This window comes from Stenella coeruleoalba (genome assembly GCF_951394435.1).
Source record: "Stenella coeruleoalba genome assembly, chromosome: 20".
Lineage (NCBI taxonomy): Eukaryota > Metazoa > Chordata > Mammalia > Artiodactyla > Delphinidae > Stenella > Stenella coeruleoalba.
Window position 1 is genome coordinate 27640766 of NC_137166.1, and position 16007 is coordinate 27656772.

The following is a 16007-nucleotide window of genomic DNA, read 5'->3' on the forward strand; positions in this document are numbered from 1 at the left end:
ACCACCCTTTGGGCAAATTTAATTCTTCACTACACAAAGGCAAATGATTCAAACCTTAAATTCACAGAAAAGGAAATATGAAAGGCCAATATTCAGCCACACTAGCTAAGTATTAGGAAATACAAATGGAAACAATGAGACTTTTTTTTTTTTTTAAGCTCACTACATATGACCATAGGGGCAGGCAAATAGTTAAGCTCACTTACTCTTTTTTTTTTTTAATATTTTTTTTTTATTATTTTTGGCTGACTTGGGTATTAGTTGTTGTGTACAGGCTTAGTTACCCAATGGCATGTGGGAATCTTAGTTCCCAGACTAGGGTTCAAACCCACATCCCCTGCATTAGAAGGCGGATTCTTAACCACTGGACCACAAGGGAAGTCCCATAAACTCACTTACTCTTAATGAGGATGTCAAAAATATGGTCTTTTGGAGCAATTTGGAAGTATCTCTTAAAAAAAAAAAACCTACAAATACCCTCAATCCAGTGGTTCTGCTTTGAAGACTGGAGTTATGTGTGTACAGAGACGCATAAATAAGAAGACTGATATAATATTGAAACCTCATAACTCAGATGGGATTCGAACCCAGCCAAAACTCAGATTAGGACTTGAACCCATGGGCTGGGACTTGAACCTACTGTCTTTTGAGATCACACACCTGGTTTCAGGACTTAACGAAGCTCAGGTTCTTTATGTCTCAGCGCAGAAGGAATTCAGGGAGAGGTAAAGTGATAGGTAAGAAGTGTATTTATTTAGAGAGATACATATTCCATAGACAGAACGCGGTCTGTCTCAAAAGGCAAGAGCAGCTCCAAAATATGGAATGTTTTCATGGGCTGTGTAATTTCATAGGCCAGCAAGTGGGAGGATTATTCCAACTATTTTGGAGAAGGGGCGGGGATTTCCAGGATTTGGGCCACCTCCCACTTATTGGCCTTTTATGGTTAGCCTCAGAATCGTTCTGGCTCCTGTGGGTGTGTCACTTAGCATATGCTAATGATTATAATGAGTGTATAATGAGGGTCAGGGTCTACTGGAAATCAAATCTTCCACCATCTTGGGACTAATCAGTTCTAACCAGTTTTTGTCATATCCTCAATGGCTATGTCATTCTTTTAAAGCTTGTGCCCTGCCCCTTTCCCTCCTGTTTCAATATTACTTGTAATGAGGAACTGTTGGAAACCACTTACCTTTTTACCAATAAGGGAAGGGATAATGTAATAGCCCTTCCATGAAATATTATACGACATATAAAAAGAATTAGGTCAGTCTTCAGGTGCCGTCATGGAGAAATTTCCAAGATATGTTAAGTGAAAAAATCAAGTTTCAATGTATACAGTATAATCCCATTTTTTTGTAAAAATGTTTAAAAGTTACAAACAAAGCAAGTCTCTATATTTCCATATATTGTCTTCTCAGTGATTAGCTAGAGGTGAGGGTGCAGGTTTGGAGATGTGTGTGTGATGGGCAATGAAATAAACTAATGAGTTAATTGGGCAATTAAAAATAAAGAAACCAAAACCAACCAACCCCACAGCACCAAGCATAGGGCCAGCTGGAAAAGTGTTCAATCGATATTTGCAGATTATAATCAGCGACCTCCCAAAGCTGCTTCTGGAAATTGTTGGATGACCCCCAGCGGAATCTTTCTGTGAATTTTTTAAAATTGGAAATCAAACAGTGTAACTGCCCTCTAATGGTCTATTTTTTTTAACCCGGTACGCGGGCCTCTCACTGTTGTGGCCTCTCCCGTTGTGGAGCACAGGCTCCGGACGCGCAGGCTCAGCGGCCATGGCTCACAGGCCCAGCTGCTCCGCGGCATGTGGGATCTTCCCGGACAGGGGCACGAACCCGTGTCTCCTGCATCGGCAGGCGGACTCTCAACCACTGCGCCACCAGGGAAGCCCTAATGGTCTATTTTTTAATAATAAAATCCAAGAATTCTCTGGCGGTCCAGCGGTTAGGACTGCATGCGTCCACTGCCGGGGGCACGGGTTCAATCTCTGGTAGGGCAACTAAGATCCCGCATGCCATAAGACGCGGCCACAACACTGTCTTACCAAGGGTTTAAGACCCAGGTGACCTGGCCCCTGGCTTCCTCTTGAACTTCATCTCTCCCCAGTCCCTTCAATCTATAACTTTATGTCCCTCCTCAAAGACTCCAAAGTCTTTCCTGCCTCAGGGCCTTTGCATGTATGGTAGTTTTCTCAGCCTGGAATGCTCTTTTCCTGTCTGATTCTTAGGCATCCTTCAAGTCTCTGCTTAAATGTTTACACTTTCCCTGACCCAGCTATCTAAACGACACCCCCAAATCTCAATTATTCTTTCCCATGGCATCTTGCTTTTTCTTGTAGTAATATCATCACAATCTGTAATTATCTATTTATCTGTGCATTTGTATATCTAGAGGCGGTCTCCCCCATCAGATTCCTTGAGGGTAGGGTCTCTGCTTGGATGGCTCTCAGGGCTGTCCCCAGTGCCTGGCGCACCCAAGGTGCACACTGAACATCTGCTCAGTGCCAGAACCCCACAGCCTCACCAGTACGCTCCATCCCCACCCCAAGGGACAGCAGGCCCAGTACACAGTAGGTGCTTGGCCAGAGTAGGGAGCCTTCGTAGAATTAAGGAGAGGTGAGACAGGACAGGTGCTGCAGGTGATCTTTGTGGAGATGGCCTGCACAGACCCGAGGAGGGGGGACTAGCTCTGGGAACGGAACGGACAGACCCTCTCCTCCTCATCCCCAGCTGGCTCCCCCCCCATCCCAAGAGCCCAGGGTGACAGTGGGAGCTCTGGGTGGGCATCAGGTTCCAGCCTGGGGACAGGTTCCTTCCCACTTTTTCTGACTGGGGACGAGTGAAGTTGGTTTGGAAGAAAAGGTCGAAGGAAGAAACAATACAGTGATTGAGTCTTGCTCGCTGCCATTTGAAAGGAATGAAAATGGGATTAACCAAAAACACAAAATCCAAACCCAAACCAAAACATCCTACTGTTTTAGAATCTGCCTCAGAAACAACGATCTTACTGTTTTCCGCGACACTGTAAAATTAAGGGTTTACCCAACAGCCTTGTTCTGCGCTTGGGCTCACACAGTCTGCAGAGAGGCTGGGCTCTGGGTAATGATTTGGCAGCTACCAAGAAGCACTCCTCATTCCCTGAGTATCTGCTCTATGTGTGGGGTGGAGAAGAGGGTCTCAGGTGCATTGGGGGTGGGGAGTGGGCATTGAACCTCCAGTTGAGTAAATATCAAAGGGCACCTTCTCTGAGAGGTCATCTTTGACCACTCTGTCTAAAAGTTGCCTCCTGGTCATCTCTGTCACACTCCTCTGTTTTATTTATTTATTTATGTTTTGGCCACACCATGTGGCATCTTATTTCAAAGACCAAGCATCGAACCCGCCCCCAGCAGTGAAAGCGCTGAGTCCTAACCACTGGACCGCCAGGGAATTCCCTGTTTTATTTTAGTTACAGGATTTGTCACTACCTGAACTTATTTTTTCTCTCCAGTTTATTGCTTGTTACCCCCAGTAGAAAGTGGGATCCAAGAAGGCCTTGGGTGGTTTTTTGCTTGCTGTATTCACATGGCCTGGGGTAGGGTCTGACATATAGTAAGGTCTCAGCAATCATTGGTTGATGAATAAATGAATCAATTATCTGTGCAGGTCGATATGGCCTGAGGGATGTATGTGTGTGTGTGTGTGTGTGTGTTTCAGGGTGCAAGTGGAGCAACGAAACCGTAAGTCCAACATCATCTCCCACCTTCTGACACCTTCACCGCCACCCCCCACCCCTGGCGTGGCAGGAGCTTTCCGTGCAGTATTTCATTTATTTTGCACAGCGGCTCTGTGGAGTGAGGTCCATTTATATCCCTATTATTGCAGACGAGGAAACTGAGGCTCAGCGATCTTCTAAGTTACTGCTCAATCAGTTCAGAAGAGAAAACCACATCAACTGAGTCATAAAAGGGCCTCCCCCTTCCACGCACACCCACAATTTATCCAGACCCTCCCCTCCAGGATGCTCGGTCACCCGGGACTCCTTGGGAGTCTCTGCACAGGGATGCCGATCCCGCTTTACGGGGAGACTTCCGAGAGGGGCAAGGGCTCGCCCAAGGGCACACAGCGCCAGAGAGGCATTCGGCAGGGAGCCGGTAGTTGCCCACTCTGCTAGCGGCCGCCAGTTTATCCCGAGGCTCGGAAGCTAAGGGTGAGGAGGGAGCGAAGGAGCGGTCAAAGCTGCCGCGAATGCGGGGGATACTGTCAGCAGGCGGCTTTCCCGGGGAGAGAAACGGGAGGCTATCTAGGCTGGTTCTGGTGGGGCCATCTCATTGACTACGGCCTCAGTTTCCGCGTCAAAGAGATGGCGACTTGGTGTGGCTCCGGGATGGACCGGCGGGCGGTGTGCGAAGGGTTAAAGGGGAGGGTTTCGTGGAGAGGGCGGGGCCGGGATTCCGGCCGCACCTGGCGGCTCCCGACTGCTCGCCCAGACGCCGCACGTAGCCCCGGGAGCCGAATCGCGAGCGCGAGTCTCCTCGGAGGAGCCGCGCAGAAGCCGGCACCCGCCGCGAGGAGGGGCGGCGACGGCGGCGGGAGCAACCTGTGGAGGCGAGCGGAGCCGCCATGGCTGAATTCCCGTCTAAAGTGAGCACGCGGACCAGCAGCCCGGCGCAGGGGGGCAGCGCCGCGGTTTCGGCGCTGCGCCCAGACCTGGGCTTCGTGCGCTCCAGCCTCGGGGCGCTCATGCTGCTGCAGTTGGTGAGCGCGCGCTTGGGGCCTGGGGTCCGGGGCCGGGGGGTGGCGGGGTGTCCCGGGGGGCCAGGAGGGGTCGGGGGCTCTAGAGCTGCCCTTTTTGCTTGCTTCTCGCACACCCCCAACCCAGGTTCACATGCGCCCCGATGCGCCGTGCCTTCCTCGGGGGCGCCTCTAGGACGGACGCCCCCGAGATCACCCTGGAACCCTCTCACCCCGAGACGTCCTAGTTGCCGTCTCTTCGAGCACACACAAGGTGCACCAATGTCAGAGTGCCCACCTCAGCGCCCCATCACTCCCTCCCAAGTGGTCACCAAGAGCTCACCCACAGAAGCTCTCACAAAAGCCACAATCACCGCGCGCCACTCTCTCTCTCTGTTTCCCCGTCTCTGGCTCTCCCTCTGCCAGGACTAAGCCCCCAGCCCTCCAGCACCAGCCTGAGGCAAAGTTCACTCTCATCTGACCCTCTGCCAAGCTCCCAGCGGCTCCCCGTGGCTGCACCCCAGAGCACTCCTCGTCTAACCGAGTGGGCACATCCGGTCCAGCACAGACCCTTCGGCAGGGCCCTATGGGCTCCCGCGCGGGAGCCCGGCCCTTCTGGCTTCCACTGGGTAACCTGCCGGTTTCCGGCCGGTTTGACGGGCCCCTTGGGGCCGAGATACCGCGCCCAACGCTGGGGGAGGGATTTGTGGGAAGCCAGAGGCAGGACACCTCTATATCCAATACCCTTTGTAGACCCCAGCCGAGGCCGATCGATGGGAACACCCCTCCCCCCACACACCAATTTCAGGCTTGAAGGTGTTAGCTTTCTCCCCATGGTACCCTCTGGTGCGAGTCGGGAAGCTGGGGGCTGCCCTGTGGGAGGGGCTTGGTGCGTTTTCAGAGGACTAGGGGGGAATTGGAGGTGGGCCAAGATCCATTTTGCATTAGGGCACCTCCTGCTGTCCCACTGCTGGGTCCTAGCTAGGCTGCCAGGTTTAGGACTGAAGGCAGGGTCCGAGACCAAACCTCCCTCCTTACCGCAGGTGAGCATTCTTCCCCCTGGGCCAGGTGTCTCTTTCAGAATTCCTCAAATCTCTTCCTGTGGGGCCCCTCCCCCACCTCAGCCTCAGACTCTCTCGGAGGTTTAAAATGTAGATCTTGGTCCCCACCCCCGGGAAACATGTGGAATTGGAATCTCAGTCACTACAGCCCAGAAATCTACATTTTTAACTTCTCTCTGAGCAGTCTGGCAGATTCTTTGTGAAGGGGAGGGGCGGGGCGGGGGAGAGGTCCCGACTGGGGACTAATTTAAATCTGCAGGTAGGAAAAGCCTGTCCGGAGCGCTGCTGAGCGCTAGGCTCCCGGGTGGTTGTGAAGGGTACAGCAGCCAAGCAGGAAGGGAGTCCCAGTCCCAGGGGTGGGAAAGGACAGAGCAGAGGGATGATCAATTCTGAGTCCAGGGAGGCTCATGGAGGACAGGTGACTTTTGAGCAGGGACTTCACTGAAATCTGAGGCCGAGGTAGGGAAAGGGTGTTCAAAGGGCGGGCCACTGTGCGGGGCAAGCCTTGGGGTGGGGAAGTGGAAGGGAAGTGGGGAGAGTAGCCAGCAGGTTGGTTTAGCCAGTGTAGGGGAGGAAGAAATTTTCCTCTACCCGTCTAGTTCTTCCGGCTGGTCTAAGAGTTAAATTGACACGAGAGAGATTAACAGGAGAAAATCAAAGTTCAATCACATGTACACATGGGAAAGACCCAGAAAAACTGAGAAACTCCCCAAATGGCCAAATCCCTCCCCTTAAACACCATCTTCAGCTAAAGACACAAGAGGATGTTGAGGATGGGGAGCCAGTTATGGGAGGTGAGCAGGAAAAGCACAGTAAACAATTGTGATTCAGATTTAAGTCGTTACTTTTTCCAATGATATGTTTCTAGAGATTTGGTCCACCTCTTGGTACCGTGAGGGAGACACCCTTACAGATGGAGATTTCCCTTACACATGTAAATGTTTCTTACAAAAGGGTAAGAAACCTTGGTTTTCAGTTTTTCCCATGTCTGCTGTTTCTTAGATCAGCAGCTTAAAATTATTATGCCAAGAGATGAATTTTGGGGTGGCAAGTTTTGCTCCCCTACACTGGAGCTGAAGCACTTGTTTCTGGGTGGCCGGAAGCGGAAGGCTTGAATACCTTGCGAGAAGTGGTGACCATGTTCTGTTCACAGCCTTAGGGGCTTTGGAACAGCAGAGGGGTCCCTGCTGGGCTGAGCAGGATGAGGCTGCCTGGTGGGTCCCCAGGGTTAGCTCCCGGTAGACAGGACCTGAGCATCAGCCCCTTTTGCATTTGAACAATGAAACTTGGAATAAGGGGAACTAGAGGAAGGTCCTGCTGTGCCTGCAAGGACTGGGGTAGCTTCCTGTGGCAGAGGCTTGTGGCTCTGATTTGGGGGTCCCCGTGGCTGAGCATCTGGGTCCCATCGTGCAAATGTAGACACTGAGCTGTCCATGGAATGCAGGACTGGCCTGGAGAGCTGTGGTGGAGCTTGGCACTTAGACTCCCAGGGACTGAGTGTGAGTGGGATGGCCTCCTTCTGCCCTCCCTGCAGTGCTTTTGGGGCCCGGGGAAAGGGGGACAGGGGTCTCCCTTCAGAGTTCTGAAGACCTGCACCTTTTAGTGCCTTCACCAATTGGCTTGTGGGAGAAGCTGCTTCCTGAACTGTTTCTCTGGCAATGGACAGTTCCACTGGGTCTGAGACAAGGAGGGTTCCACTCAACAGGCACCCCGTCTTCTGGGAAGCCATCATAGCTCCCATCACTCAGGTGCAAACTAAGCTCCAGGCCTTCTGGCAAGAGCTTCATATTCTCTTATGCTCCACTTTTCAGGTGAGGAAACTGAGGCTTAGGGGTCAGTTCTCTGCCCAAGAGCTCACAGAGTGATAGAGCTGGGATCTAAGCCCTGAGTGGCCTGACTTTTCTGATCCGTGCTCTATTACCACACTCTTCTGGGCTCCTACTGGGCACTGGGTGTGGTGCTGTTGTGGGAGTGATGGAGACCCCAGGCTCAGGGCCTGCTGTCCAGAAGCTCTTTGTCTGTGAGCTCAAAGGATGAGCTACCTGTGGAGGGATCAGGGAAGGCTGCCTGGAGGAGGCAGTACACGAGAAGGTGAAAGCTAATTCTCCATCAGACCCTTTTGTTTCCCAGGATCTGGTGAAGAGTTCCAGATGTGGGAGGAGGGCGGTGGGAAGGGAAGGAAGAAAGGCCCCAGCTTCTTGAGAAGATGTGTTCTTTGTTTATTTTAGTATTAAATGTGTCCTGAAGAACCAACCTCAGTGTTCACTGATTTATCGCTCCCCCAACCCCATCTAGCTCCAGAAAGAACATGAGATGGAATATGATATCAAGTCACATATGATGGAAGAGTTAACGTAATATATTTTTAAAAGTTGGTGGTGTATGTGTGGGTTGGGTAGGGATTGACTTAAAGAGAGCTAAAAGGAGATCCGGAATCTGTCGCAAGTTTAAGGCTGTCAATTCTTTGTTGAGTTTCCTAGCAGCCTAGGCAAAAAGGGAAACATGAATTTATGCAGAGAGCATCTAAAAATGGAAGCAGGCAAGTTTGATCTAGAGACAGCTCTTGGTCATTAAAAACCTGGAAGCTTTTTTTTTTTTAATACAGCAGGTTCTTATTAGTTATCTATTTTATACATATTAGTGTATATATGTCAATCTCAATCTCCCAATTCATCACATGTGGGAGGTAGGGTGCTTTGGACGGGAAGGAGAGGAAATTCAGGAAGGGGAACTCATCAGGGGCCAGGGCCACTAGGGAAGGCTTCCTAATGGAAGTGGGCCCTGAAGGGTTTAGTTATGTGGAAGGGGTAGTAAGGAGGTGCAGAGCAGATGAACCTTGGAATACCTCGTATAAAGGCCCAGCAGTCAGAAGGCATCCTTGAGGCTCAGGACATAGAAACCATATGAATGGCCTGTGTCGGTAGGGCAGTTGTGTTTGGCACCTTTTATCCTTCCCTCTTGCCCTATCTCCTGGGATTGGGGGTGGTCACATGATTCCCAGTTGGCAGATGAATAAGCAGATCAGAAGCCTCACCTGCCACTTGATCACAGTGATCCGTGGGTGCTGGTGAGAGGATTGGTGGAAGCAGAGAGCCTTGGGTTCAAATCCTGGCTCTGTCATCTTGGGCAAGTTCCCTAATATCCCTGAGCCTCAGTTTCCTTGTCTGTGAAATGGTGATGGTGGGATTGTGAGGAATGTGGAAGCTGATGCCTGCAAAGGGCTTAGCGCTGTATATGTTAGAACGAAGGGCAGTTAGGATTCACAGGGTCATAGAATCCTAGGCCTCTTATACTTGCTCCCAAAGGCCCCTCGGTGTGTCCTCAACATGAGCTTGCATTCTTCCAGGGACAGGGAGCTCAGTCCCTCTAAAGGCTACCTGCTCCATCCTTGTGCACCTGGGAGTGTGAGAAAGTTTTTCCTTGTGGTATTCCTGACTCTCTCCAGCCCCACAAGGCATGGCAGCCCCTTTTCAGGTTGGAGGCAGGGCAGAGGCTGAAAGTCAGCCCTTCAGGTTGGCTAGACAGGGTTGTTGGGATCTGCGAGGTGTGAGCAGAGGTTGGCCATATTGGGATCACAGTGTTGGGGACTCACAGGGTTTTCCATAGCACTGAGTTTCATGGGTTCAGCCTCCTTAGGGCAGCATTCCCCGCCCTGCATGCTACCCACCTTCCTTCCTACTCCACTGTACCCAGCAAAACAATGCCTGTATTGTTAGCTCCGCCTACCCGCCCCACTTTGTGGCTAGGAGAGTGTGGAGTGTTTGGAATCAATTTATAATTATGTAACAATATATGGACACATTATCCTTAAAAAGCAAAAACCTATTACAGGTAAGGCTAAAGTTATTCTTGGATCCCCTACCCCTCTCCCCAAGGGAACTGCTGTGTTGGGGTGTTTCTAGTTCTTTTTCCTGTGCATTTTAAAAAACATTGATGGTTTTATTCTGTATCCTTTGTTCGGTTGCTTTTCTCACACCCAGGGCACCTGCATCTCTTCATGTTATGCAGAGCTGTCTGCCTCCTTCCTGTTTCGGGCTATCCCAGGATGTCACGGTAGGGCCCGAGCTCATTTAGCCATTTCTCTATTGATGGGCCTGTTTTTATTCTTTGAAAAAATTATACAGACATACGGCAAAAATGTTCCAGCAGTCCAAAGCGTTATCAATGAAAATGTAATCTCTCATCCCAGTCGGGACACTCCTCCCATCCCCATCCCCCGCCCTTGCCCGAGGCATCATGGGTGTGGCATTCCAGGGTGAGTCAGTGCAGTTATTTCTACACATGACCCCTATCAAAACACAGGTAGGCGCACTCTGCCTGTGCCCCGCCATGCTTTTACCCCCTTGGCAATACACCTAGGGATGTTCTGTATCATTGCACATAGAGCTACCCGTATCTTTCTCTTTTTAATCTTTTATTTCCTTAATTTCTTTAATAGGTAATGTATTTACAACAGTCTAGAATAAGACAGAGTGGGAAAGAGCACAGTGAAAAATCTCTGTCCCCTTTGGTTAGAGTTGACCTCCCCCATGCCCATTCTTCTCCGTTTCCTGTGTAGCATTTTAGGCTTTCTTTAAGGAGATCTGCAAATGTGGCTATAGGTCCCCACCTCTCCCCACTTTACTCCAGGGCTGTAGGCTATACACATCCTTCTGCACTTTTCCTTTTTCACTTAAAAGTGTGTCATGGAGGTCCTTTCGTCTCAGTACCTGAAGCGTGATCGCTTCTCTTGTGGCTTCTGTAGCAGCCCATCCCGCAGCTGTGGTGCGAGTTGTGTGGCCCGTCCCTTTGTTGACAGACACTTGGGTTTCCACTCTTGCTGTTCCACACTGTCACGGTGAATGATCTTGCCCAAGCCACTGGGCGCATCTGTATGGTACATTTCTGGAAGGGGGACCGCTGGCTCAGGTTATGTGTGTTAGTGATTTTGTTAGAGATTGTCAGATGCCCTCCATAGGGGTCACATTTGTGCCCCTCAGTGAGCCTTCTCGTAGAGTGCCTGTTCCCTACAGCTCCCATCTGACAGGCGAAATGGCAGGTCAAGGTAGCATTGTTTTGCATTTCTCTTATGAGTTAGGTTAAAGAACCTCACTTTTAAAAATATGTTTAAGAGCCATTTGCATTTCCTTGTATGTTTGCTTCTTTCCACATTCTATTAAGTTGTTGGTCTTTGCCCTGTCAATTGCTAGGAGTGCTAGATGATTTGCAAATATTTTTTCCCTAGTTTGTTTTTTGACTTTGCTCAGGGTATTTTTTTTGTTTGTTTTTTTATGGTGTTTTTTGTTTGCTTGTTTGTCTTGTTTTGTTTTTGGTCAGAAAGACTTATTTTTATGTTGCCGAATTTCTTGTTTTCTTTCCTTTTTTCTTTCTGGCTTCTGGAAACTGTGTCAGAGTTAGGACTTTCCCACTTCGAGGTAATAAAGAAAGTCTCCCATGTAGGGCTTGGAAAGTGTTGTATCATCCACAGTCAATCACAGTCCTGGAAGATTGCTGGAGGAGACAGCCTCATCTGGGTGCTAAAGTGTCTTTAGTGCCTTCCCAACACTTTTTAAATTTAAAACTGGAGCTCTGGATCCTGGGAAGACAACTGTATCTATCTGGGATGTATTAATATTGTTAATTTTTGTTGTATTTAATTTTATAGTTAGCTTCTATTGTGGTAGATAATGCAGGTTTTCTACTTTTTAGTGATTTAAAGGTTTCTTCTTAAAATTCTTATTTGATAAATCCACATTCATCAATGAGGACTAGTTAAATAAATTATGATACATTTATGCAGTGGCATACGATACAGTTAGTAAAAAGATAACTTCTTACCCCTCAACGAAAACAATAAGGCAGCTCTGTATGTGTGTAATGATGGACAATCTCCAGGCTGTATGGTTAAGTGCAAAATGCAAGGTGAAAACCTGTGTGTGTAGAATACTGTCGTTTGTCTGGGAGAAATACACACAGGCTATATAAATATACACACTCGCCTATCTGAAGTGTATGTGTGTGCATGCATGCCTAGGTAGTCTTTGGCAAGACACTTGAGAAATCACTCTTGGTTGCCCCCAGGGAAGAAATTGAGTATCAGGGGAAGAGGGAGACATGCTAAAAGCACCATTTTGTTACCTATCATGTCATATATATCATGCATTTTAAAAATAGAATAACTTATCAAAAAAATCTTTCAAATAAATGAAAATAGTGGGTAAAACAATAGGACAGGTCATTTATGGGTGCAGCAAAAGCTATGAAGATGGCACTCGAAGTCTCCCTCAGGCCCAAAGAGGGGAAAGCTCCCAGGATCACAGAGCAGCAAGCAATGGCTTTGAGTTCAGCGTTACTGGCTGGGTGACCTTTTCTTAACCATCTGTAAGTGGAAAGAGGTAAGGGCTGCAGAGCTGTCCACGTGTGGTGGATGCTCTCAGTTTCTGTTGGAGTATCAGGGCCAGGTGTTGGTTACTCCTTATCAGCTGGTGAGTTGTTTGTGGTGGAACTCAGTGAGGATTATGCCCTGATTTCCTGCTCTTAGATGGTCTGAGGGAGCTGCAGGGGGTCCTGCCCTGGTCCCCATGGCGATTTGGAACCTGAGCGTTGGGGGAGAGCCTGTTTTCCTTGGCAGTCCAGTGAGCCCAGCCCTGGATATAAACTGGTCCTTTGCTGTTGGGCTGAGTTGGCCCCTCCTGTTTGCCCAAGGGGTGGGAGGACAGGGTGGTACCACAGGGTCTCACGGAGACGTGAGAGCAGGAAGGCCGGGGCTGAAGGTCAGGCAGGGCCCAGTTGCTAGGGAACAGACCTGGGGCTGTTCTGGGATGTTTGAGCTTCAGTTAGGAGCGGAGAGGTCAGATACCAGATGATCTGCCAGCCTGTATGAGATTAGTCAGATGGGATCACTTGTCTGTCCTCGAAGTTTAGATGGGGTAGGGCTTGCTCAGTGTCACCCCAAACATTAGTGACAGAGTCAGGACTAGAGCTAGTGTCTGAGGAAGGAAGTCCAGGGAATAAGGAAGACCCTCACTTTAGGTGCCCCTCCCCCCAGCCCTGTTCCTCAGCAGGTAGAGAGGCCAGGCCTCATGGGGCTAATGAAGTTCATATGCTCCCAGCAGCCAGCTCTCTCTGGAGGCTGACAGCCGGACGGGGACCCGCCTGGGGTGCTGAGAACATAAGATTCTGTCATCCCTCTCCACCCAGGGTTCAAGGACTGCCCCTGCCCCTTCTCTGCTCCCGCCTCTGGGGCAGTGGCCTCTGGGGCAGTGATGCTCCCTGCAAACAAATTAGTCTCCAGGGAGTGTCCCTACCTCCTGGAATTTGGAGTTCTGTCCTCTTCTGGGCGTCTCTATCTACTGGGTCACAGAACTGTCCCCACCCTTACAGTGCATGACCTTGGGCCACGTCCATCTCTTCCGAGAGCTTTGCTTTCCTCATCTGTGAAATGGGCCAAGTGCTACTTGAGAGAGTTGGGCTTCCTGGGAGTGAAGCGCTGACGGGGGCTGGATTTGGACTTGACCTGGGCTTTCAAGGGGACTAAGGCCTTCCTGGGAAAGCTCTGTGTCGCCGTAAGGGTCTTAGTGCTGGGGAGGCACCGGTGACTTTCTGGGGAGGACCAGGAGACCCCCAAGGGAGGAAGGTGAGCAGGTCTTAATTCCTGGAACCTCACCCAGGGGGTGCGTTGCTGCTGGCTCTGGGAGCCAGGGAAGGCCTCGCGGATGCCTTGGGGATGCGTCTCTGTCGAGGGAACCTGCTTAGTCTCTGGCCCCAGAGTGCAGAGTGGGAACCAGCAAGGGGGTAGGCAGGAGGCAGCTTGAGCTTCATGTTGGGAAGATTTTTCTAGAACCCTGAGAGAGACCCCAAAGGAAGAGTGGTGGCAGTGGGCTTCTTGACGTGCAGCCCCTCATGAGGGGCTCTGGGGGCGGTGGGGCCATGGGGGCAGAAGTCTCTTTCATCTCTAGCTCTGAGACTCGGGGACTCAGGAATAACAAGCAGTGTGATAAAGGCTGCATTTGGAAAGCCCTGGAGGTGAACCAGGCCCTGAGCCAGTGTTCCCATCCTCCTCCTCCTCCATGGCAGCCCAAGCTGGGAGCGGGGTGCTCGTGGGTGGGGACCCTGGTTGCCTGGCTCCCCGCTGCACTTCCGGGGCCTATAACAGTGCCTGGCAGAGAGCGGGCCCTCGGGAGAGTTTGTTCAATGACTCGATTTGGTAACTCACGTGCCTGCTTTTCAGGTAACAAAAGGGAGGCTTGGCCGAGTTAAATACCACCCGGGACCGGGTCACTTGGCTCGGGCTGGGTTCTGAATGCCCTCGCACCTCCTGTAGAGCTGGGGTGTGATGGCCTAGGATTCTCGAAGGCTCGTAGTGTACAGAGCGGGAATTCCAAGGAGCCTTTCCCTAGAGCCCAGCCCCTCTGCACAGGGAGGAAGGAGGTGGTGTGTGGAGTTGTTGTGGCCACGCAGGCACCCGGAGCCTCTGTCCCCTGCGCCTTTGTCTCCTGGGACACAATGGGTGGCTTTTTGTCCCCATAAAGTCCCTTTCACTGTAGGGAGAAGGGCCAGGGCGGGGGTGGAGTATGGGCCTGGTCAGGCCAAGTTCTGAGTGTCCTCAGCTGCCCAGATGTGTCCCTGTGAGGGGGAACCCCGGGAAGGGTTCACGTGGTCCCCTGGGCCGCAGTTTTCTGGATGGTGCAGTGGGGAGAAGGGAGTCCTGGGGGCTCTTGGATGGGCCCTGCCCTCAGATTGTTTCTAAAACATTTGGTTTCATCGCCAATGTTTGAAAAGCTGAAGATTTCACGTAGATATTCGGATTTCTAACGTCTCCTGGAAAATCAGAAGTTCTTGGGACTGCCCTGGTGGTCCAGTGGTTAAGACTCTGAGCTTCCAGTACAGGGGGCATGTGTTCAATCCCTGGCTGGGGAACTAAGTTCTGGCAGGCTGCTCGCAGCTCCACAGACCTCCCCGGGCCACCTTAGTCACTTCTGTGACCTGTGTGCCTTGACGGCTGCTGAGTTTAAAACCCTAACGTCAGCCTCCAGGCACTGAGGTTTTGTCCCCCGCATGGACGCTGCGCTGTGGGGTTTACTCCCTCTAAGCTGTCAAACAGCCCTCCTAGCCACTCACAACTTCTACAACTTTTCACTTTTTCCTTTACAGTATTTTACTTGCATGACACACCTATGAGGTGACCAGGAGAGGTGTACTTGTCCAACCGCCTCACGTGTCAGATGAAGAAACAAACCAGAAAGGTTAGGTGCCTCTTCTAAGACCACGCCAAATCTACAAGGGTCTAACTCAGCCCAGGAGGTGGAGAGGATTAAAAGGAGAGTTGGCGTGACCATCTTTGGGCGGGAGAGGAGTTAGCCAAGTGCTCATGGGATTGGTGGAGTCCCTCCAGTAAGTACAAGGGAGGGAAGGCTGGGGGCCCCGCTGGAGGAGCCCTGTGTTGAGGAGTGTCAGGCCTCAGACTTAGGGGATCCTTGGAGAACACTGAGCAGACCTCCCTGCTCCCATTGTACAGGGGGGAAGACTGAGGTCTAAAGGGGTGAAGTGTTCTGCCCAGGGACCCTTAGCCTGTGAGGAGTGGAGGGAGAGTAGCTGCAAGAGGTGTCCTGGGGGGTGGCTGGACTGGGTTCTGCTCCCTACCACCTGCGCACCGCCCTTTCTTTGGATAAGCCCAGCTGCCTTATCTGGAAGGTGGGCGGGGCCCCACTGGCTGAGGACCCTTATCTGCCAGGAACTGTGCCTGGTGCTTATTAGATGCATTATTTTTCCAAGGCCTCACACCCCTAGGAACTGCACACACTATTACTACTACAGGAAACCAGCCACAGAGAATGGATCGGGAAACCCATGTTCTAACCTCTCAGAGTGATAACATTAGAGCACGGAGAGTGTTAAGCCTATGTTGGGCATTGGTCTAAGTACCTTACATATATTACTTCATTTACATCTACCCTGTGAGGTAGGCACATTTTGAATATAAGGACACTGAGGCACAGAGTGGTTCAGCAACTTGCCCGAGGTCACACAGCTAGTAAGTTGGCAGGGCCAGAGCTTGAACCCAGGGAGTTAGTAGACCACCTTTCCATTAGAGTTAATGCCAACATCCCCCAGTTAAATCAGATCATAACAGCCATTCGTAGACTCAAAGAGTAGCTAAGAAAGATGTATTCGTTTCCTACAGCTGCCATAACAAAATGCCACAAACTAGGTTGCCTAAAAAACATAACAAGGGGCT

At 50.7% G+C, this 16007-nt stretch overlaps 1 protein-coding gene across 2 annotated transcripts in view; it reads left to right on the forward strand.

The window, feature by feature from the left end:
- The window catches only part of PLLP (plasmolipin), a 41446-nt gene that overhangs the window by 15961 nt on the left and 9478 nt on the right, over window positions 1-16007 (forward strand). The window contains exon 1 of one of the 2 annotated variants that reach the window (XM_079908754.1): window positions 4468-4754. The exons of the other annotated variant lie outside the window; for it this stretch is intronic. Within the exon in view, the coding sequence (XP_079764880.1) occupies window positions 4620-4754 (135 nt within the window). The 5' untranslated portion in view covers window positions 4468-4619. Of the gene's footprint in view, window positions 1-4467; window positions 4755-16007 lie in introns of those variants that run through there. 2 annotated transcript variants of the gene reach the window in all.